This window comes from Labeo rohita, chromosome 11 (genome assembly GCF_022985175.1).
Source record: "Labeo rohita strain BAU-BD-2019 chromosome 11, IGBB_LRoh.1.0, whole genome shotgun sequence".
Taxonomy (NCBI): Eukaryota; Metazoa; Chordata; class Actinopteri; order Cypriniformes; family Cyprinidae; genus Labeo; species Labeo rohita.
In genome coordinates, this window is record NC_066879.1 from 25,381,748 (window position 1) to 25,405,030 (window position 23,283).

Sequence of the window (23,283 nt, forward strand, 5' to 3'; positions counted from 1 at the left end):
ATACTGGAGACAAAGGGGAAGGGGGGTAGAAAGTGAGGTTGGAAATAAAATAATTGGTTCACATTTACACTGGAAACAAAACCCTGATATAGACGCTGTAACAAAAAAAAAGAAATTCACATTCTGCATGTTTAAGGAAATATAGTCAAAGCTGTAATCCCCTGCAGCTCATCCAAGCATCCTACTTTGTGGTCTGGATATAGTTTACACAAGAACTCCAGTTTAGAAGTGAACAGTTCATGTAACACTCACTCAAAACACACAGCTTTTCATGGTCACATTTCCCATAAAATATCACACCTGGTGTACACATTTCTTCTCCTAAAAAGGCGTATGGGTGTACTTAAGCAATTCTTTGATTTTTCTTTTTTTTTTTTTAATCTTCTATTAAAATATAGAATTCATTATTAATACAGGAGGGCTAAAAATACAGCAAAACTAAAAGTGAAATGATCCACAAAGCAATTTGTAGTTGAATACAGTAGCTATAGGACCATGTAAGTTCATAGTTTTCAGACATCCTTGCACCCCTTTGTCCAGAGATGGCAGGGGGAGTGAGACAGTAAAAGTGTTCAAAAGGTCAAGCCACTGATTCTCCAGTTCCTGGCTTAAGGACCACGCAACCTCGTGCACAGGCCGCACTTCACTCTTAAAAGATCGACCCAATAAAACCTACAAGATTACAGGTCAGCCTAAAAAATAAAAATCAGTCACCCAAATCATGACGACATTCAGGCCTCCGACACTATGCTCGCTTCACATCTTTTCCCTGGCCAGGTTCACAACCTGCTGGAAATCACTTAGACTAAAAGTATCTATTTAATAAAAAAAAAAAAAAAAAAAAAAAAAAAAAAAAAAAAAAGGATGGGGTGTGGAGGGAGAAGTAAAACTGCAAAGAGGATTTAAAATTCATAGTCTTTCTCAGCCATGTCGATAGCCCAGGCAAACTTCTCACGCTGAGTTTTGTTGTAGATCTTCTCTATTGGGATGCCAAACTTCTTGCACCTTAAAAGAGGGAAAGAATAAAAAGGAATAAGACACTGAAAAAACAAACAAGAAGCGTCTTCATGCATAAAGTAGGAAAAAGTCATCTCACCAGGCTACTGAGATACGCGGGTCCAGGTAGTTAAGCTTGGAGGTACCCAGGGCGATCTGCTTGTTCTCCTCACGATCGGTGGCTTGTACCTCCAGCTTCATAAGCTGCTCCTCAATCCTCTGCACAGCCTTCTTCTTGGTCTCCACGGCCCTGGGTTGCCAAAACAATCAACATTAAAGCAGCATACAATCACATACGAACGCACAATGAGCGTCTAAGACGCCAAATTCAGTCGGGCGCCCCTTCAAGCAAATATTTTGACACTCACTTCTTGGATTTCTCATCTTTGCGTACTTTGGCGTCAGCCTTGGCACTTTTCAGTTCTCTTTTAGCATCAGCAAGCTGTTCCTTCTTTGCGTCAATCTGGTTTTAATGAACAAGTGAATGCAGGAAAGGCAAACATTTAGACGGTTCAACATACCCTGCACTAACAAAAAAAATACCGGCGTAAAGACAACAACGAGGACGAGGTCACAAATGTCTCATACCTTTGTCTGAAGATTCTGCATGGACTTCTCAAACGTCTTGGGTGGTGCCCTCTGGTGGTTACACAGGATGGCTACCGCTCGGTTAGCACGATTGTAGGACAAGATCTTCGCAGGAACATTGTCTTCAGCTAAACACACACACTTAGTGTCACACACATACACTGTACTGCGTCTGGTAACTCAGTCCAATCTTCTTTACCTACAGTGAGCAGCACTTACGGTTTGTGAGTTCATTCAGTTGCTGCTGTAGTGTGATGGAGGCATTGTAAGTACGGAACACTTTAGCCGTAAGGCCATCCATCAGCTCCTGAAGATGCTTGTTCAAAATGGAGGTCTGCAAAAGAGGGAAGTCATTTAACAAACATATGTCTTAAATGTAATGTTTCATTTTTTTTCCCCCCAATAACAGCGACGGCTTACATTGAGGCGGTCAAAGAGGTCATCCTCCGGCTCCTTGTCCTCCATGAACAGCTGAAGGTTTTTGAAAACCTGGAACATTTTAAATAGGATTTTACACAAAAGGGAAAGCCAACACACGACTGTGAATCAATACCACTCCGATGAGGAGTTCTCATTCGTACGAGGCAATTTCAACACTACATTTGATTAATACAGTGCCTTTCACAACTCAAGGACATCTGCGATTTACAACAAAAGACCATAACCAAAAACAAACAAAAAAGAAAAGCGACGCATAAACAGGTTGAGTAAAAACTGGCATGGAATTGATGACTGTAGAAAAAGCAATAACTGAGCAGCACGCAAATGGAGTTTGAGTTTTGAAAACGTCGTTTCTAAAACATAGCATAGGACAATCAAAACTAAGTCAAAGTTAATAACTTGGAAAAGGTCCTAAGAGTGCATGCAACAGCATAACAATGGATCAATTTAATTGCATATTGTGCTGCCAGACCGTGACATGCTTTAAAAACTGTAAATAGGACTTTATTGCATGCAATTAGTAACTTGTGAATTTGCTGAGGAATACTACAAGTGGACTTTTTAGTGTAAGGACATGGGATATATTAGCTCTGTTCCAAAACCTAATGAGATGCCTCAGGCAGCATCCTAACTGAAAAGGAACCTCATAAGTGACTGATTTGGAGCGCTCCATTTCAGCAATCTGTGTGCCACACGAGCGCCGTGGACCTTTGCTTAATCTTTTAGAAATTGAATTAAGCATTTATAAATTAACATTTATTTTTCCTTGCGCAACATTTCGGGGAGACTAAACTTTTTGCAAAGAAAACCTAAAGGATTAGTTCACTTCCAGAACAAAAATTTCAGGTAATTTACTCACCCCCCTTGTCATCCAAGATGTTCATGTCTTTTTCTTTAGCTGTAAAGAAATCAAGTTTTTTGAGGAAAATATTTTAGGATTTCCCTCCATATAGTGGACTTCTATGGTGCCTGCAAATTTATACTTCCAAAACGCATTTTAAATGTGGCTTCAAAGGGCTCCAAGGCCGATGAAAAAGGGTCTTATCTAGCAAAACGATCAGTTATTTTCTAAAAATCTGAAAAAAAAGATGATTTTGAAGTTTGAGGAAACAAAGAGATGGGAGTTTTGAGACATACCGTAATTGTACTGACTCAGATTAAACAGTACGCATGCGCTTTCGCAGAGCTACAAAAGATGAGAATTTGAGGTTAAAAAGTACAAAAATTACCGAAAATAACCGATCGTGTCGCTAGATAAGACCCTTCTTCCTCGGCTGGAATCATTTAGAGCCTTCTGAAGCTACATTAAACTGCATTTTGGAAGATCAAACTCACGGGAATCTTTGAAGTCGACTATATGAAGATAATTCCTAAAATGTTTCTCAAAAACAATTTCTTTACAACTGAAGAAAGAAAGACAGACTACCATCTTGGATAACAAGATGTATTATCTGTAAAATTTTTGTAAAATTTGTGTTGAACTAATGCCTCTTGTAGGCAAAAACAGGTTTTGGAACTGACCAAATGTAATTAGGGAGAGGTTTTATAAATCTATTTAAAAAAAAAAACAACAAACAACACACAACTTACCCTCTTCTCTACGGGGACTTTGTTGTAGTATCTAATGGAGTCTTTACCAAGGAAGTCAAATTCCACCACGTACTCCTGGCCATCCATCTCTGGATGTAGAGTTAGATGCTCCACTCTAAGTGAGCAACAGCCCACCGTGTCAGCCGTCTCTCCTTCCTCCTTTTCATTACCTGCTCTCAGAGCCAGCTACACCAGAGAAATGTGGAGATGCATAATACTGTTCTGCTTTTCAACTTCTGCTTTAGCTCAAAAAGATACTACAAACCTTAGTAAATGTACGCGCATTGAAAAAAATATTCACTGAACCAAATGCTTTAAGTGCTTTTAAAGAGCAATTCTGAATTAACCTATTCATCACATGCTTTCAGGGTCACGGGCTTGACGCGAAGAATGTTACATTGATCTAAGCAATGCAAACCTTGTCAATGAAGTAAAGAGCAACAGCACGCTGTCTGATCCTCATCTCTTTTGATTTCCAGTCGTCACGGTATTGCGTGCGAATACGCTCCACACACTTTTTCAACCGGCGGGCTGTTTCATATTTCTGCCAATCCTTTTCTCCCTGTGAGAAACACAAGACATAAAATACACAATATTAAAATTACAGGCAAAACCGTTAAGTCAATATTTATGTTATGGCTGATACAGAAATGGCTAATATCTATACTATTTTGTCTATGAAGCAAAACTGGTTAAATTGACCAAGACTTTACAAAGGCAGAAGTGGTATCAATATAAACTAAAGTTCAAAATTTGAGTCAGCAAGATATTTAAGAACATACACTACCAGTCAAAAGTTTTTGAACCGTAAGATTTAATTTTTTAATTAATTAATTTAATTTATTTATTTTAAGTAGTCACTTCTGCTCATCAAACCTGCATTTATTTGAGGCAAAGTACAGCAAAAACAGTAAAATGTAAAAAATGTCCCCATTTAAAATAACCATTCTCTATTTGGATGTTTAAAAAGTAATTTATTTCTGTGGTTTCAAAGCAGAGCTTTTAGCATCATTACTCCAGTCACATGATCCTCCAGAAATCATTCTAATATTCTGATTTGCTGCTCAAAAAAAAAAAAAAAAAAAAAAAAAAAAAAAAAAAAAGTTGAAAACAGCCAAATAGAACTTTCAGGTTTCTTTGAAGAATAGAAAATTCAGAACACAGCATTTATCTGAAATAGAAACCTTTTGTAACATTATGTCTTTATCATCACTTGATCAATTTAAAGAATTGATGCTAAATAAAAGTAAAAATATAATAAAAATAAAAATTATATAACACCTTAAACAGCAAACATACAAATGTACAAACATTCAAATAGAAAACTGTCGTTTTAAATAGTAAAAATATTTCACAATTTTACTGCTTTTGCTGTACTTTGGATCAAATAAATGCAGGCTTGGTAAGCAGAAGAGAGAGAAAGGAGAGGAACAAACAAACCTTATTGTTCAAAAATGTTTTACTGGTAAAACAAAAAAAATAAATAAAAATAATTTAAGTATATTTAAACTGTAGTAATATTTTACAACATTGCTGTTTGATCATATAAATGTAGCCCTGGTGAGCAAATGACAAAATATACATATTAATTTATTATTTATACATTTATTAATTTACCTTGATCCTTGAACTGGGGTTCAACATGATGTATTTGATAGAGCCTTGGATATTCTCAGTCCAGGACACCAGCCACGTCACCTTGTTGTCATGACGTACCTCCTTCCACTTCGTCCCAGGTGGTGGTTTAGGATGCTTTGAGTCCCTACAATGAAAAGCAAAGATTATAAACATGTTTTCCACCAAATGGGCTGATGTCAGACTGTGATGAGCACTCCTTACTTGCTGCAGTTAATGATAATGTCCTCAGGTCGGATACGACGCTTCAGCATGCCCATTTTGGGATGGTCACCTCTGCCACGAAACAAGCCCGGAGGCTCAATACGGAAGTTGGCGATGCGCTCTTTGTGATTGTCCATGACACAGAAGCCATACTCCTGCAGAAGGCGCTCGTTCTCCTCTTTAATTTTCTTGAAGGAAAAAAAATAAATAAATAATTGTACTCAATTAAAACAAGATTTCACCAAAAGTCATTTTGCCATTTACGAGGTTAAATCTTACCAGTTTCTCGTCTTTAGTCATGGCCTTCCTGGCTTCAGATTGAGCTTTGAAATATTCGCCCATTTCAGAAAAGTCACACTTGTTCAGATCTGTGATTTTGGATTTCTCTTCAGACGTCATTTCCTAAAACGACAAGATCACCCAAGATTAATAAAAGTCAAGCAACTCATTAAAAAGCATGTGGGAAAGCAACAGTTTTGCAACATTACCTTCCTCCAATCTTTGAAGAAATTTTTCCGAAAAATATCTTTAGTGGTGTACTCATGGTCCAACATTTTTGCGAAAAAGGTGGCCACCTCCTCTGCGCCAGGGCTGAGTTTCATGTGTTTTCCTGATGACAGACCATAAAAGCAGGTTCAGAACAACAGGACTATCTGAAGCCTTAACATCTGAATGTTTCTCCTACAAAGCCAACTACAGAACATAAAAGGTCAATGTTTAGAATTAAGAACTATGAGTGTGGTTGGAAAAACCTACAATGTCTTTTACAGACTACTGGAACAAAACACAAACAGGGCATGTGTGTTGAACAGAACACAGGTGTTTAAAACATTTCAAGTTTACACAATCCAACACCTGCTTCTCCGACAGTTTTGTTGCCCGTCCAATCCAAGCAAGCCCTGAATAGGATGATCTACCCACCTTGAGCACTGCCATAGAGTCATTAAAAGACGTACCGTCATAATAGAACTTGACATTGCCGGGAAGAGGCTCATATGGTGGCGCAAATACAGGCCCTTTGTGTTCCAAAAACTTCCATTTAACACCATCTGTGTACCTCTCTTCCTCCCACCTAAATGGTATGAAAAAGCACAGAGATAGAAAGATGTAAGCCAACATCCCAACACAACCAACCAAAATGGCTCTGGAAAGTGCCAGAACATAGACATTTGTGATGTGCACCATATCCCCGAATAAATCAAGAGACGAGGAGTCAGCCTACAATTACTTGACCATCAGAGGATGTGAGACTAACCATTTCCACTTCTCTTCTGGCTCCTTTTTTGCTTTTTTCTTGCCATCTGCGGCAACTTCTCCTTTCTTGTCTTTTGTTTTCTTTTTGGGCTTTATGTCCTATGGCGAATCAAAAGATTCACATTATTAATGTTAAAAAGCAAGTGTTGGAAAGTGTAGCCAAGTGACTTCATCCACGTACCTCATCTTCCTGTTTCCGTTTCTTTGCCTTCTTTTCACTCCGGTCATCCTCGGTTTTAATTTTTTTGGGCTTGTACTCGGCACTGAAAGAAACATTTTTAAAAAAAAATGTTTGGTGTACCTTTCAAATGCCGTTTAACTACTGATCTAACGCAAATGTCACTTACTCGTCATCGTCGCGTTCTCTCTTCAGGGACTTCTCGTGTTTTGGAGAGTGGTAGAAGTCATCATTCTCAGGTTCAGACTTGATGAAAGGGCTGTGTGAAGAATAAGACAAGCATGATTCTATTTCTTGTTTATCTGATCAAATCTGAGGACCCCTTTAAATTGTCTCAAGATAAATTCATGCTTCTAATTATGTGATTACAACCATGCCACTGATCTTAAAGGAAATGAAATTTTCCTTGATCTTTTGAGATAAACAATTCGCTGTAGAAGGAAAACGTACTTCTAGAACTCAAAGTACAAAACCACCATCTATTGAGAGAGGAAAAAAAAAAAAAAAAAAAAAAAAAATTTAACCAGCTGATTTGAAAAACCCAATTTACGTAATTGCACCTATTTGGTGTGTAGAGGAAGCAGTATAGAAACCATTACACCAAAACAGAAGACTGTGATGACGCATTTAAATCAAGTCATAATTCATAAATCCTTTTTTTTTTTTTTTTTTTTTAAATGCACATTTATAACACTATACCTTGTATTTTATCCCCTTTTCATCAAGTTACAAAAAAACTAGTTAACACTAATGTGGCCTATGGGAAGGACAGTAAATTCAACATCGTTCTCTCTTCTGACTGCCCATATCAGTCTCTCTCATTTTTTTTATTTTTTTTTGATTGAAAGTCCTGAAAACTATTATGGAGATTTTCTTTTGCTATTTGAGCAAATGGGAATGCAAAAATATAAAAATCTCATATTTCCGCTACGAGAAACCTGGAAATGTGAGAAAGGTCCATTGTGGGGTATGGTAGCAGCTAAATGATCCCCAATACAGACCAATTTCGAGTAGACGTCACAGTGACGTCATTTGCAGCTGCACGTGCATAGTGGTTGCAGAAAAACACTGGTAGCAAGTGGAGGTAAACAGATAAACTCCATGGAATAAGAGAAAAAAATATATATTTTTGTGCCTTTTGATGTCAAAATCGGAATGCAAATAATTTTTATACAATACTGTAGTCAAAGATGCCATTTGAAGCTAAACGCAGACGTTTAAACTGACGTACTATGCATGAAAACTGCTATGATTACTCTACATATAAAGCATAAATTTGATTTATAAGTCTACATAATATTCACATATGCGGTTCATAGAGGATGTACTGTATTAGCCCTACAGTTTCAGCATGAAATATTAATTAAACCTACTATTAACTTTTTAAACATAACTTTTTTGATTTTCTCACACAATTCTGATTTTTGGTTTCTCACAAATGCAACTTTATCTCCTAATTCAGACTTTATAAAAAGTAGTGTGAGATATAGACTTTGAGCCAAGGGGAATAGAGAGAATGACGAGTTGTTTTTCCTCTAGAGTTGTGGTATATAATCTCGGAATTGCGAAAATAAAGTCAGAATTTTGAAATCAAATTCACTTTATTCTTTTATTCCATGGCTCTATAGACTGCCACTTGAACCATCCATAAAAACGTCATCCCGGTTTTGAGTCTGTAAGACTATCCCACTATCTAACGTCAATTTCGCTGAATAACATTGCTTATGGCTGGGTGACAAGCTGTTGTAATATGCGAATAACATTGTGAAAATGACATCTAATCAATATAATCTATACACTTTTTACATCTAAGTATTTTGTGCCGTATCTTTGTAATTCTCTAGCTGTAAAGGCGATCTCTCCGTGTTTTCTGCAACCACGCTGCGCGCGCATCCCGAATGTTTACAAACAGATAATTGGTCTATTGGCAACAGAAACGCATTTATAACAAGACTCCTGATAATTTCAGTCTGACTTTATTTCAAGTGGCAAAAAAAGAAACTACTACGTTACCCCTTTATAATAAGCACATCAAAGCTACTCATGGCATTCGTATCTTAAGGTTGCATCATTCACTGTCACATTCAGGGTTGTCACTCACCTTTCAAATCCATTCTCCTTCTCTTTTTTGGGTTTGCCATCGAAAGACTTTTGAGGAAGGAAATTTAAAAAAAAAAAAAAAAGAAAAAAAAATTAAAAATCACACATACACACAAAAGAAAAGGGTCAATAACCGCACTCAATATTGTGTGAATCACAACTTTTTTTTTTTACAACTCCTCCAGAGCCTGAGGACTTAGCTTAGATAAAACTGTTGCAATGTGAAAGTAACAGAGGATTCTGCCCACCCTTTCCTCCTTTTTCTTCTCTTTGTGTTTGTCCTTCTGCTTGTCTGAGGACCCATCTTTGAGCTTCAGCCTCTCTTTATCTTTATCTCTGTGCTTTTTATCCGAGGAGTCCCTGTGTTCGCTGCCAAAATGCAATAAAACATGCCGTGATCTAATTGCCACAATGGTCTGGTCCATCAACAAAATCGGCTCCAAATAGATGATGGTGTTTACAAAGGAAGTTGCAGTAAAGCCAACATTCCTTCCTGTGGCCTGAACACTAAAGGCCACGCCCTGCTTATCAAACACTCCATAAAGAGCAAAGCGGGCTGTAAACCACCTATATATCTACTGTAGGAGTGACGCCATACCTGTTGCTGTACTTTGATTTCTCACGTTCTTTGTCTTTCTTGTGGTCCTTGTGTTTGTGTTCTTTGTCCTTGTATTTATCTTTGTGTTTGTGAGAATCTGCCAACAAAGAAATTAAAGATTAAGTAGCACATTCAAAAGCCAACGAACACCTGGCAACCAAAGCATGGCCCTGGAACAGGAAAGACACATTTAAAAAGCACACTTAACTGGGGGTTAGAACGTGCACAAAAGAATTCAAACAAACAGACCTCCACATCGAAACGTTTCGTTTTTGTGAACGCCTATAGAACAAAGAATAGTAGAGTGGCTCATCTGGAAACATTAGGCGACTCATTTTGCTCACACCTGGATGAGAAATCCATTTCAGAGCAACCTGCACAAGCCTGCCAGACGCTGAAGACCATTTACAGACAACTGGTTTGAAATAAGTACAGCATGACACATTTTGGGTTGTCCTTGCCTGACCTACTGCAGACACATTAGTCACACCTTGTAGATTTTGGCACTTTACCTCTTGATGTGAAGTGTCCAGTTTTCAGCTATGTATGGTGTTTGTAGAGGCCCCATTCTTTGCAGACTGTTTACTCTGAGAGGACTATTGCTTTAGGAAGTGTGTAGGTTGATAGGCCGGATTGGGTTACAAGAGGGCCAGGCATATTCTACTGACACTGTAGCGGACAGTGAGAAAGCTGGAGGTGTTTTGTAACAGGCCTCCCAAAAGGGGGAGCGCAAAATGATCTCTCTTTCTGTCGCGAGGACCAAAAGAACGAACGGGAATTGTGCGAGGCTTCGGAATCCAAACAAACTCAAATGTCATTCTTTAAGAGCACAGAGAAACAACGAACCTCATGTTACAGTAGGATGCGTTCAAGCATTAATAGGGGCAGGAGTGCTCGGTTAGGACGTGAAATCAAATCCTTTATCTTCTACAGTACGCATGAGCGCATTACCAAAAGCGACAAACCTTTGCCTACCTCTAGATATGCATCCTTACTTGAACTCCTGTTCAGGCATATATACATCAATGAGCATGGGGCTACCTTATAGCATCATTTCAAAATAAAAAATTAAGAGATTTTACTAAAATAAAATGGAAATACCAAATATAAAAGCTCTCACTATAGGCCAACCATTCACCAATGTTCATTTTGCCCTTCAGCAAAACACATGCACATCTGGGACTGTGGAGAACTTATTTGTGAACTATACCCTCTAGTGGACAAGTTCATTGTCAGCAGAACTGTTACATGCTGGAGCTTCATAACAAAAACCTGAGTCTGAGTTTGTAGACTAAAATAATTTTGACTAAAAAGAACGTACTGAAATAATCAAACACACGCAAAGCTTCACATATTAAAAATCACTTACAAACGCATAATTAGATTTCAAAGTACATGCTAAGCTAATGCAAAAAAGCATCACTGCATAATTTTAAAGAATGCTATGTCAAGACTTATTTCCTCATATCTAATTTAAAAAAAAAAAAAAAAAAAAATTATATTACATAGTTTATGGTACACATTAGACATGCACGTGGAGCAAAGTATGGGAAGACCATGCAGAGTGTGCAAAATAAGGCTGTTTTACAAATTTCTACATAGAGCACGTCATGGTCTAATTGTATTGTGCCAAGCCTGAGCATGGGTTTACGTTTGTTTATGTCCCAAACGCCGTTTGGCACACAGTGGATGTTCGGTGGAAGAACATGGTGTAAACCTGCAGCTTGTGCATCAGCACAGCCATGGGTTAAACATCCCAACCGCTCTTATGAAGGGAAACAAAAATGACTACTAAAAGCATCATGCCCATTCAAAGTAAGGATGGTGTGGATTTTTAAACTTTAAAAAAAACGTGCAAATTTAAAGGAAAAAGGCCTAAAACGTAACGACCGAAATATTTAGCGGAATATTGCTGAAAAACATTTGAACGCAAAATAAATTACAGCAAAACTAAAACGCACGATCACTGCTTGTCAAGTTCAGCTGGAGTTTGGCCTGGTTTTAAAAAAAAAATAAATAAATAAATAAATAAATAAAGAACTTGAATTATATTACAAACGTTATAATTCTACTAACGGCTTTAATAGGAAGTGTCAAAAATGTCAGGTGCCCTATAAAATGAAGTGCATAACATCCCCATCTGTTTATGCATCACAAATGTGAATAAAATACGCATGTATAATTTCATGTATAATAAAGTTACTGTTTACAATTGGCACATCTGTAATGGATTGCACTTAAAAAAAAAAAAAAAAAAAAAAAAGGATCTGGTGTTGTGGGATTGCTTGTCATGGGATGGGGAAAATGAGGAATAATCTCACGGAAACTGTTGCTGTTAATTATTATTATTATTTTAAATTACAGTCATAATAAAAGCAATGACTTAAGCAAATACCTTTGGGTGACCATGCTTCAAACCTACATGACCAAACTGATCTCACCACCAATGACACTTGTGTGAAATCAGCTGTAGTACAGTACAGACTCGTTTAAGTTCATTATATCTTGTTGTAATTGTTTCTCTGACGCAGGTTATATCACAGCATGCCTTGGAAGAAAAGATGAGTTTTATAGATACCAGATTCCTCCATAATTGCAGTTACTGTGTTGATTAGTAAAACGTGCATTTTTCACCCCATCTCATCGAATAAAGGTGTATTTGAGGTGGAGGGTTTATTTTCGTGCGTGGATTCGGAACAGGTCACACACGTTTCTCAATCCTTCGCCTCCATAATCGCGTCGATGTGCACTTAACGTTCACTACACTCAGACCGCTAGACAGAGAAAAAGAAAATGGCGCAGAGACTAAGTCCTCAACCCCCAAACCCTCACTTTCACAAGCCTCGTTAGGGCATTTTTCAAACTCTATAAACGACCAAGCCACACTAGCTGGCAAATAATCTCTTTCTCTTTCAAAATCGCCCTTTTTCGTCGATTTTAAACCACCACAAGTACGATTTTTAAGGGCTCAATGTGAACAATAGGCGCTTGTCAGTGAGCGAGAGGGGACTTAGTCTCTGGGACGCCATTTCTGTCCTTAAAACTAACTGGTCGTCAAGCAAGCTCCTGAGCGATCACGTTAGATGTAGAAAACGTTCATTTGAATTTTATCACAATGTGCTGATCAGACAAGTCCCACTCACCATTATGCCTGGATCCCGAGTCGATCTGCGGAAAAACAGTGGTGTATAAGTTAATGTTAAATCGTGCCGTGTCAATAGCCTGCTAACTTTCAACTTGATGCTAGTCGGAGGGTTAGCGCTCAAGCTAACAAGCCTGTTCGTAAAACAGCGTTTAAATACCACCGCTGCGGAGGACAGGGACTACACCAAGTGTTTATTCCCAAAATGCAGCATTTGTTAGGAGACGTTAATGTAAGAAAAGCGCTAATGGATAGCAAGGGCTCCAAATATCAAATCATTACATTCAAAGCCGACTTCCAGTGCCTGTTAGCTTAGCATGCTGGGGAAAAACTGCCGCTGCGGATGGAATTTAAACAGCCGAGCTAGTGACTACAAACCATCAAGAAAGAAAAAAATAACTGACAACGTTAAATCGCAAACACTTTACCTGGGAATCGTTGTGGGAATGGTCCCCACTCATTTCTATGGGTCTTATGTTTAAAATAACACAGTTAAAAGCCTGTTAAAGTAAAATGCCGGCGAGGAGCTTGTAGGCAGAATGAAGAAAGACACAGTTGTGTAACAGACCAAGCCCGAAATTTAAAGCACTGCGCATGTCAGACGCGTTTAAAAGGATAAAAAAGGCGTTTTTCCTGCCTCTGGCTCCTCCCACACAGCGTCGCTCTGTGACGTCACGCCTCATTTACTATGGGGGTTAAAGCCACGTGGTACCAGTAAAGAGAAGCTTGCTGAAAGAACTGTTACAAAGATGAATATGATCATAATCATCATGATTAATACTAATACTAATACTACTAATAATGTTTTTTTTTTTTTTTTTTTTTTTAACATTTGACTTGATCAACAAAACACTAGCTACAAAGCTTCCTGTCACATGGCTACGTCTTATTTACTTTTTGTACTGTAGAAAATTTCAAAAAGGCTTTTGAAAGACATCATTTGTTTATAAAATTCAACCATGTTCCTGCAGATATTAAAGCTGCAATTATGTTTTTATACAATGGGATGCGTTAGCCCATTTATAAGGTGTGCTGCTGTGTTTCTTGTCATTTTAACAAATCGACTCTATTAGTATTATTTGTTTCAATGCCTTTGTTATTGTTGAATATCTAGTGATGTTTTGTGTGCGTGTGCTCGCTAACAAGTACAATGCCTTGCTTCTCAATAGCCGCATTTATCTTAAACCTGCAGCAGGCCTATCTCTGGCCAGACAACAGATGTGCAAAGGCGGAAACTGTTCTGCAACCACGTGTTATATGTGCTCTTTGTGTCTTTAACGACTGTCATAATAAATGCATAACCTAAATTTGAGTCACTCTTTACTATTTAAAGGTCAGTGACAAGGAACTGCCATAGGATTTTGCCTAATAACTGGGCATAACAATATGTTGTGGTCTGTTCTTTCTTTCTATTGTTATGTGCATATCAACACTCATACATGACCTATCAGTGATATAATATTTCCTGGTTTATGTTTTAGAAACACTATATATATATATTACAATAATCTAATTTAATATAAAAATGAAAATGAAAAGATTCAACGAAAAGAACCTATTCAAAAGAATGATTCCTTTGAATCAGACCTCTAGGTTTTGAACATGTTAATCAAGTAAACTTTGTTATTGAAGAGTCAATTCTGTAATGTTTCCATTAGAGGGCACCAACGCCATACTTCTCTTCAACTAGGCCTCACAACACATTTAAACCCACTGTAATTTTTGTTAATTATATACTTTTTTCTAACTCATGGTTTCATTCGTAATATTACTTTGTGCTTCATCTGTAACAATATTTTTGAGGTAATTTGTTTCTGTAGTCTGTACTTACACTGCAGTCAAAAGTTTTTGAACAGTAAGATTGTGAATGTTTTTAAAGAAGTCTCTTCTGCTCACCAAGCCTGCATTTATTTGATCCAAAGTACAGCAAAACAGTGCAATTTTAAAATATTTACTGTATTTAAAATAACTGTTTTCTATTTGAAAATATTTTAAAATGTAATTTATGCCTGTGATTTCAAAGCTTATTTTTTAGCATCATTACTCCAGTCACATGGTCCTTCAGAAATCATTCTAATATTCTGATTTCCTGCTCAAAAAAACAGCCAAGTAGAATTTTTTCAGGTTTCTTTGATAAATAGAAAGTTCAGAAGAACAGCATTTATCTAAAATAGAAATCTTGTATCTTGTAATATTATAAATGTCTTTATCATCACAAAAAAAAAGATACTGACTCCAAGCTTTTGAATGGTATATTGTATGATGTTACAAATGCTTTTTATTTCAGATAAATGCTGATCTTTGGATCTTTCTATCCATCAAAGAATCCTGAAAAAATGTACTCAACCGTTTTAAATATTGATAATAAAAATTAACAAAATGTTCCTTGAACAGTAACTCAGCATATTAGAATGATTTCTGAAGGAGCATGTGACACTGAAGATTTGAGTAATGATGCTGAAAATTTAGATTTGATCGCAGGAATAAATTACATTTTAAAATATATTCACATAGAAAACGGTTATTTTAAATAATAAAAATATTCCAAAATTTTGCTCTTTTTTTGCTGTACTTTGGATTAAACAAATGCTGGTTTGGTGAGCAGAATAGACTTAAAAAAACATTAAAAATCTTACTGTTCAAAAACTTTTGACTGGTAGTGTATTTATGTATAACAGATGCAAATATGACCAAAAGAGTAAAACAGAAGTAAAAGTTCAAACTTGTATCAACGAAAAAGTAAATGAAACAGACAAATGAAATTGGTACAGCATCATTTTTTATTACAAATATAAACATTAAACAAATGTAATCATTTTCCATACAAACAGAATATACTAATCAGTACAAATAAACTTAGCTAAATAATCTAAACAATAAATCATGTAACAAAAAATATCATACTGAACATACTAAACTATCAAAATAAATTAAATTGTCATTTGTGTATAAATGCATACCTCTACCTAATAAAATGTCTTAACATGCATCTATGAGCCCTTTTACATATACAGTAAATACACTTCCATTAGAAGTCACAGATGAACAATTTGATAAAGAACAGTGTCTGAGCAAAACATCGGTGTAACTCATGTGTCAACTCTGATGATGTAATGACACAAGAGATATGGTAAGGACACAGCAGTCTGAACATATCACAAATCTCTCTCCTCACTCTGTTCTCTGATACAGACACATGTATGAATCACACAGCAGTCTGCGCACCAGCTCACTGCACTGGCTCACATCTGCTGTGGACATCTCCTCTTCAGATTGTGAAAGGAAGTCTCCCACTTCAGGACAGGACCTGACCACAGGAACGTTGTAGCCATTGTTATCATCACCTAAAGATAAAAACATGAGATAATGAGGGATTGACTAAATTTGAACACCCCATTTTACTGATAAACAGCAATGGGTGGATTTAAATATGTTGGAGATTTAACATTTGACATACCACATCGGTCAGCCATGCTGTCAAAGAAGATCCAGGACTGTGGGTTAGGACCATATTTAACAAAAGATACATAATGGCTGGTGTTTATACAGAGGACTGCAAACAGTTGCATCTGGTGCCTCTGTAAAGGTACATCTTCTGGAAGATGATCCGGAACTGTAAGTTTGTGAGGAGCGTGTTCCTTTCGGGAGGGATGAGTGTGAACCTGTAGAAAAGAGTAAACGTATTTGGTGAATGCAGATGGATCAAAATAAACGTGTAAAATGCACTGTATCACAGAACTATAGAAATACAAAGTACATAAATAAGATTTTAGTATTCGATGCACTACCTGTGTGTTGCAGGTGAAGCAATACTGCTTAATTTTGCCTGGTTGGAGCTTATGGTCCATCAGGCACTGGACACACTCATATTCAGCAAGATGACCACACAGAAAACATTCCCGGGGGAGCTGCCAGAGAAAACAGGAGAAGAGATATTGCATCTGAAACTGTCCAATATCTGTTCCACAAAACAAATGTTATCAGGAACAGATTTCATTTTGAATCATGTTTGTTAGACTCACAACAATGCAAGATGTCTGTGATGTCCAGCTCTGTTGAGGGAATGATTTTAGGGAACATCTTGAACTTCTTTCCAAACCGTGGCATCTGAACTATAAGGCAAGATGGAATCTAAAAAAAAAGAGATTTGATTAATGTTTGCAATGTATCTACTAAGTAGGAAACTATGGGGTGTGTAGTATGAATATTATAAATAATAATCTAATTTACAGTGAACTATCCACTTTATTTTTCCCGTAAGAGGCCTTTTATACATTTTATGGGTCTGGCTTCTGGTCTCACTCACATCCAGCTATTTTTAGCTGTACAAAACAGCTCATTTTGCTGTTTGATATTGCAAATTGGTGTGTTTTACCATATTATCTTAATGTATTATCTTAATTATGAACACACTGGTTTGTAGTGCAAACAGTTTTACCGTTTACTGCATGTTGTTATTCTTCTCGTTATTTCCCTATAGCGGTTAATGAACCGGAAGTCTCACCCATAGGCTTACTTCTGAGTTAAAGCAAAAAAGGTGGATAAGAAATTAACAAACCTCTTCAAACTTTAGATCACTTGACACAAAAGACATCTCAAGCAGCTGTTCAACCGAAGGCACAGCTCGCACCTGATTCTTCTCTACAATGATCTGATGTGTATAGGCATTCTGTGGCAAGTCTCTATGTGACCTAAAAAAAGCAAATACAGGTGTCAAGATATTCAGTTTAACCTCGTTTACACTGAATGCACGTTATTTAATGTTATTAAACATGAAACCTGTATTTAATCATGTCCAAGGCCACATTTGTTTGAACTAAAATACAAAAGAACAGTAATATTGTGTAATATTGTAATATTGTGTATATTGTGATTAATATTGTGAAATATTACAAATCTGCTATTTAAGCTTCGTATTATTCTTCTTAGACTAAAATGTCTGAACACTACTCCTCCTAGAGCTGAGTGTGCTATATCTTTTCAGACTAATCTAACTTATGGTTTTCATTAAATTAATGATTAAAAATCCCATAGACTCACATTGATGGAATGTTCAAATGAGCCAAGATTATTCAAACTCCATTCAAAATCTATTCATCTATTCAAAATCTATATTATTCATGCTAGCAACATGCTAATCATGTTATCGATTTGCTAAAACGTGCTAAAAATGTTTTAGATCATGCTAAAACATGATAGCAGTGTGCTGACAACATGATAATCATGCTAAAAATATGCTAGCAACAAGCTAACATCATGTTAATCATTTTAACAATATATTAATCATGCTAGAAACATGTTAGTAATATGCTAATTATGCTAGTAACACACTAGCAACATGCTAACCATGCCAGAAACATGTTAGCAGCATGCTACCCATCTATCTAAACTGTTTCAAACTTAAAATCTATACTTTCTCAAGCCAACCTCCAAGTTTATATTGACCAACTTTTTGTTTTTTATCTAGTTACTATTTAAAATAGCAGTTTTTAATACTGTAATGTATATTCAAATGCAATTTAATCCTATGATGGCAAAGCTGAATTTTCAGCATCATTACTCCAGTCTTCAGTGTCACATGATTTTTCAGAAATCACTCCACTATGCTGATGCATGATTATCAATGATATTTCAATATTTTCTGGCATTTTATCAATAACAATAATTAAACTATGTTATGCTAAGTATGTTATTGTGCTGCTGTCTTAAATACTACCGTGGACAGCTGACTCCTGAATTTGCAGTGATAGCAGTGATAGAAATTAATCTTTTCCAGTAAGTTTACATTGTTTTTTACCCTTTATGGGCATTTTTACCTTAATAAAGCCATTTTTTTTTTAAAAGTGTGCATCATCTTTTGACTCAAATTCTTACGTTTAACCAGTCAGTTAGAATAATAAGACATTTGGCCTGTTACCAAGCAAATGAAATCAGTATCAACAAAATTAATCTTTGCAATGCAGAGGAAACACAGAAGCTGCATCTGCATCTTAATATTAACTTCTTGTTTATTAAACTGTTGTATAAAATTAACCCATGTAGAAACAGAAATGACATGCCGTCATGTAAATGAGATAAATAACATGAGGCTATTTAGATTATTTAATAAAAGAACAAGGTATGGAGCTGTTCTATAGGAAAAGTAAGGGGGTGGGGACACTGTGATTTGGTGCTTTTTATTATTATTAGTTATAATATAATATTGAAACAAACCTGATTTTAAGCAATGGCTCCATGCGTAAAACATGCTTTAGTAGTAGTGTGATGAACTCCTCTGGATCTGAAGGAAATAGCAGTAAAAGTGTTTTAGAGATCAGTTTCACATGAGCTCTAAGCCATAGATGAAAAACTTCCAACTCTACATCAAAGTGAATGGCCGCTATGGGATAGTTAAATACCTTTCTCCTCTGTAGCAAAAGATTTGCAGCCCAGCTGTTTACGAAACTTCATCACACTTTCTGCTGGAACAAATCCTGATCTGTAGGGAGAGGCAGAGGTTGTATGAAATGAACTGTGAGTACCCTGATGACTATAAACACACATACCCATATGAAACATGTTTACTCAGGCTCTACAGCTTTGTTACGTAACTTTTGTATGTATTAAGAGTCTTACCGGCGTAAACGGTTCACAATGTCCCGTCTCAAAATGTGTGAAATGCCTTCCTCGCTATCTGTTGATCTGTTAAACATTCCGTTAAAAGCTATGGATGACGTGAAGAGACTGTAAGCAGAGAAAAAAAGTCCTTAAATACTCATGAAAAAGAAGGATACATGAAGTAACATGCATTTCTTGACGTGTTTACCTAAAGAGAGTGGCATCTAGATAGCAGGAGTTGAAGTGGCCTTGGATTCCCCTCATTCTGCCAACCAGATGAGACAAAACGTCTTGCTCAGGAACAGGGGGAACATCTTCATTTAAATCTTCCAGAAGTGCGACTGAAGCAAGTAAAAAACATAATCGTCAGGCCTTTAACACTTCTGAAAGTGAAGAAATATTGAAGCAGACCGAAAGGTCTCACCTGAGGGAGGTTCAAGTGGTTTATGGATCTCATTCAGAAACCTGCTGTCTGGTTTGCAGTTGTTCAGTGGCACAAACAAGGCTTTGTTTTCTTCGCAGGTAAAATACCGCTTTGTACCAAATGTCCCATCTGAACAAGTCGTCGCCTCGTTGTCCTGAAAAGATTTGAGGAATATTTAATTATTTACAACCACGATTAGTGCTTCGTACTGAGAGAAAAAATGCAGATGCTCACCAGCTCAAGTCCTGCCCAGCAATTTTTCTTTCCTTCTGGAACCCCAATCCATCTGATCACCCCATACACAGTCAGTCCATTCAAAGATATGACCTCTGCCATGGACCCCACCTCCAGAGAATAATGGGACAAGGCCTGAATGGAGTCAGACCCATTCGTGTTTAATAAGATACTTTCTTTTTTTGCATTGCGTGATTTGAAAGCTGGCATTGATTTGATACGAGACACTGCTTTCCTTTTCAAACCTAAAGAAGGGAAAACATAAATCATATTATTACAGATATCATCACCTGACTTAATTACTCAAGTCATATAAATGACCTTATTAAATCTTGATATGAAGCATGCTAGATGCTATGGATTATTCAAGCTTCGAGTTTTTCCAGTTTAGGATAACAATCTTTTCCGCAGTCCAGTCATAGGATCTCTCTTTTTTATCAACTTGATCCAATATCCGGGAGACTTCAAATATGTTAAAGGCTATAAAGATGATTAACTGACCTAAATCAATGCCGCCTCTCAGTGGTTGCCTGGTGTTTAAATGCGATGGAGCCACCTGGACAATGTCAGCTGCGCTGAAGAAGGGAAGAGGGGCAGTCTTCTTCGACAAAATATCATGCTCAGTGTCCTGTGAAAAAAGTTTACTAGCATGTCAAGTGATCGAGTGCATTCTTTACATCATTAACATGATTATTTCCTATGCATTTTGAGTACTTTGTCAATGTGATCATGAGGTTGACACTTATGTCACAGTTCAAAAGTGCATGTTTAGATTATGCAACAGTACACATATCATATTATGCTGATTCAGATTTGAATACAAGGACATTGTAACGACATTTCAAAATATATTATTATATAATATATATAATATACACTTTTTGTGATGTAAGAGTGGGCGCTGCCATATGTACATTTTATGGGTTTGGCTTCCGGTCTCATCCGAGTCCAGATATTTTTTAGCTCTACAAAACAGTTCATTTTGCTTCTTGATATTTCAAATTAGTGTGTTTTAATGTATTGTCCTAAAAATGAATAATAATGGTTTGTAGTGCAAACAGTTTTACCCTATACTGCACGTTGTTTTTCTCGTTATTATAGAACCGGAAGTGGATATGAAAAAGGTGGATATGTGAACTAATATAATTTAGTTTACAATTAATATAAGCATTTATGTTATTTTAGTATATTTTATTTTTTAAATAATAATTTACATATAATAATTAAATATCTTTTTTGTGTTTAGCAGAAGAAAAATGAACAGATTTTTAACTAGACTAGAGGGTGCGCAAATAATGAATAGCATTTTAATTTTTATTAATATTTAATATATATTTTATTCATTTTAAAATAGTAATGTGCAGTGTTGGGGAAAGTTACTTTTAAAAGTAATGTACAATATTGAGTTACTGCCTAAAAAAGTAACTAATTACATTACTTAGTTACTTTTTATGGAAAATGAGTTATTTTACTTTTGCATTACTTTTTAAATCCGGGCAGGGCTTGCTTGTTTGTTTTTAATATAAAAAGTTCTGTTTTTGGCAAATGTAAAAGCCTTTTCACACCAAAAGCCTCAGGCTTTGAGAAAAGTAAATTCACGTCTGTACAGTAGACCACAGAAGAAAAAAATGTCAACTCTTCAGCAATAAAAAAAGGAAACAAATGTTAGATTATCTTAAGTAATTTTTAAATTATTAGTATGGTTGAATTGGATCACTGATGGTTGGCAGCAAAGATATTGGTTAATAAAATGGGATTAAATGAATAAAGGATATTTGTATTGTTTAACATATATTCTGAGTTGAATTTCACTGTTTTTATTCATTTTGAGGAATACTTAATCTGTTTTTGGTGATTTTTTTTGCTTGTCTCAATCTGCGCAATTGTGGTGATGTCAGTGCCAGTGTTTAGAGGCTTTTGCATCTGAACTCTTCATAAATATTCCTATATATATATATGTATATGTATATGTGTGTGTGTGTATGCATATATAAAGCAAAGTAGTCTGTCAATATTTTATCACATTTGTTTGCATGAATGAATGGAAGAAAAAAATCGGCAGCAGAAGATGCCTTTCCTCACCACTAACTCCAACTCAAATCCCAGCATCTGCAAGACACCCGGTTTGTCTTTCTTGCCTATTTGAATAAGATTTTTCACCAGGCATGGTTGAAATTCCTTCTTGTGTTTGATTACTACAAGATCATCCTGAGCAAGAGCACAGATTGCATTGAAGAGCTGGACGTTGCAGAGGAGCTCCAGTCGCCTGCTGGCAGGAGAAACGAACAGAAGTAGCTGAGCTTGATGGCGTGTGAGTGGGTATGTGTCCTGCTTCTTCACCGTGCCACTGCTTCTGGCACTGCCATCTCCTCCATAAACCATTCCTGTGAGATCTCCAGCTGCTGTCTCCGCATCCCCGTGCCCAATTGTCCCGCGAGATAAGCCCTTCTTACTTCTCCTCACTACAATAAAGTAGCGCTCCTGTTGTTCCTCGATCAGTTCCATGGTAAAGGATGAGTGTTTGCTCGACAGCAGTCGCCTCATGAACACAGAAGTAGTCAGTTATCTACTAATCAGGCGTGATGTCATTCCAACATTCCATTGTTGACATGATACAAAATCATATGACACTAAAGATGCACATCTGTGTAAACTGGAAAATCAGTCATACAAAAAGAATTAATATGCATTGGTTTATTATTTACTAACTTTCAATATGCTAAACCGATTATTAATGAATGTTTAATCTCTTTTGGGGAATCAAGAATCTGTTATTTTTTTGGGACCCAAAAACCCTTGCAGCCAACAAAATTTGAAAACATGTTTTGAGCAGCCTCACAAGTTCTTGACAGTCGCTATCTAACATATTCTACAGTCTGCACTGTTAATTCCTGATGTGCATGCTTTTGTATGCACACTTTTTTCATGTACTTTGGTTGAACGCAACTGACCTTGAATGTCTGAGCTTTTTAACTGGATGAACTTGTTTTGTAACTTGTTCTTTTCATTGTCGAACACTTTGTTGAAATATATATGTCATTTTAAAGGATAAGAGGTCAAGTTAAGTGCAGATCATTATGCCAGGAGATATGAGATGTGATCTAGAGTTGAATGCCACCATCCATACCTACATATGCACTTTTACTAAAAATGTAGGCAAAAAATATCTGAATTTGACTGAAAATATAATAACACATCATAACATAGGACCACAGATGTGTAGAAAATTCAAAAAATATATTTAGATTTATTAATTTTATTAACTTCTATTAACATGGCTGTACCCCATTTTACTCTATAAG

At 36.4% G+C, this 23,283-nt stretch overlaps 2 protein-coding genes across 2 annotated transcripts; both read right to left on the reverse strand.

Moving 5' to 3' along the window:
- Positions 1–340: 340 nt before the first annotated feature.
- On the reverse strand, positions 341–13,309 carry top1a (DNA topoisomerase Ia). Its single transcript, XM_051122158.1, has 21 exons — positions 13,155–13,309; positions 12,728–12,752; positions 9,585–9,681; positions 9,235–9,355; positions 8,988–9,034; positions 7,056–7,145; positions 6,890–6,971; positions 6,710–6,807; positions 6,411–6,526; positions 5,943–6,064; positions 5,734–5,856; positions 5,455–5,642; positions 5,233–5,377; positions 4,034–4,177; positions 3,616–3,801; positions 2,005–2,073; positions 1,804–1,918; positions 1,585–1,712; positions 1,365–1,459; positions 1,097–1,246; positions 341–1,005 (listed from the first exon to the last, which is right to left on the reverse strand). The coding sequence occupies exons 1-21, from the start codon at positions 13,185–13,187 to the stop codon at positions 903–905; spliced, it is 2,277 nt and encodes a 758-aa protein (XP_050978115.1). The 5' UTR covers positions 13,188–13,309; the 3' UTR covers positions 341–902.
- Positions 13,310–15,507: 2,198 nt separating this feature from the next.
- cyldb (cylindromatosis (turban tumor syndrome), b) lies at positions 15,508–22,567 on the reverse strand. Its single transcript, XM_051122175.1, has 13 exons — positions 22,064–22,567; positions 20,483–20,609; positions 19,982–20,226; positions 19,748–19,901; positions 19,532–19,664; positions 19,342–19,449; positions 19,125–19,204; positions 18,940–19,006; positions 17,285–17,417; positions 16,761–16,857; positions 16,515–16,645; positions 16,184–16,388; positions 15,508–16,070 (listed from the first exon to the last, which is right to left on the reverse strand). The coding sequence occupies exons 1-13, from the start codon at positions 22,523–22,525 to the stop codon at positions 15,898–15,900; spliced, it is 2,115 nt and encodes a 704-aa protein (XP_050978132.1). The 5' UTR covers positions 22,526–22,567; the 3' UTR covers positions 15,508–15,897.
- Positions 22,568–23,283: the final 716 nt, after the last annotated feature.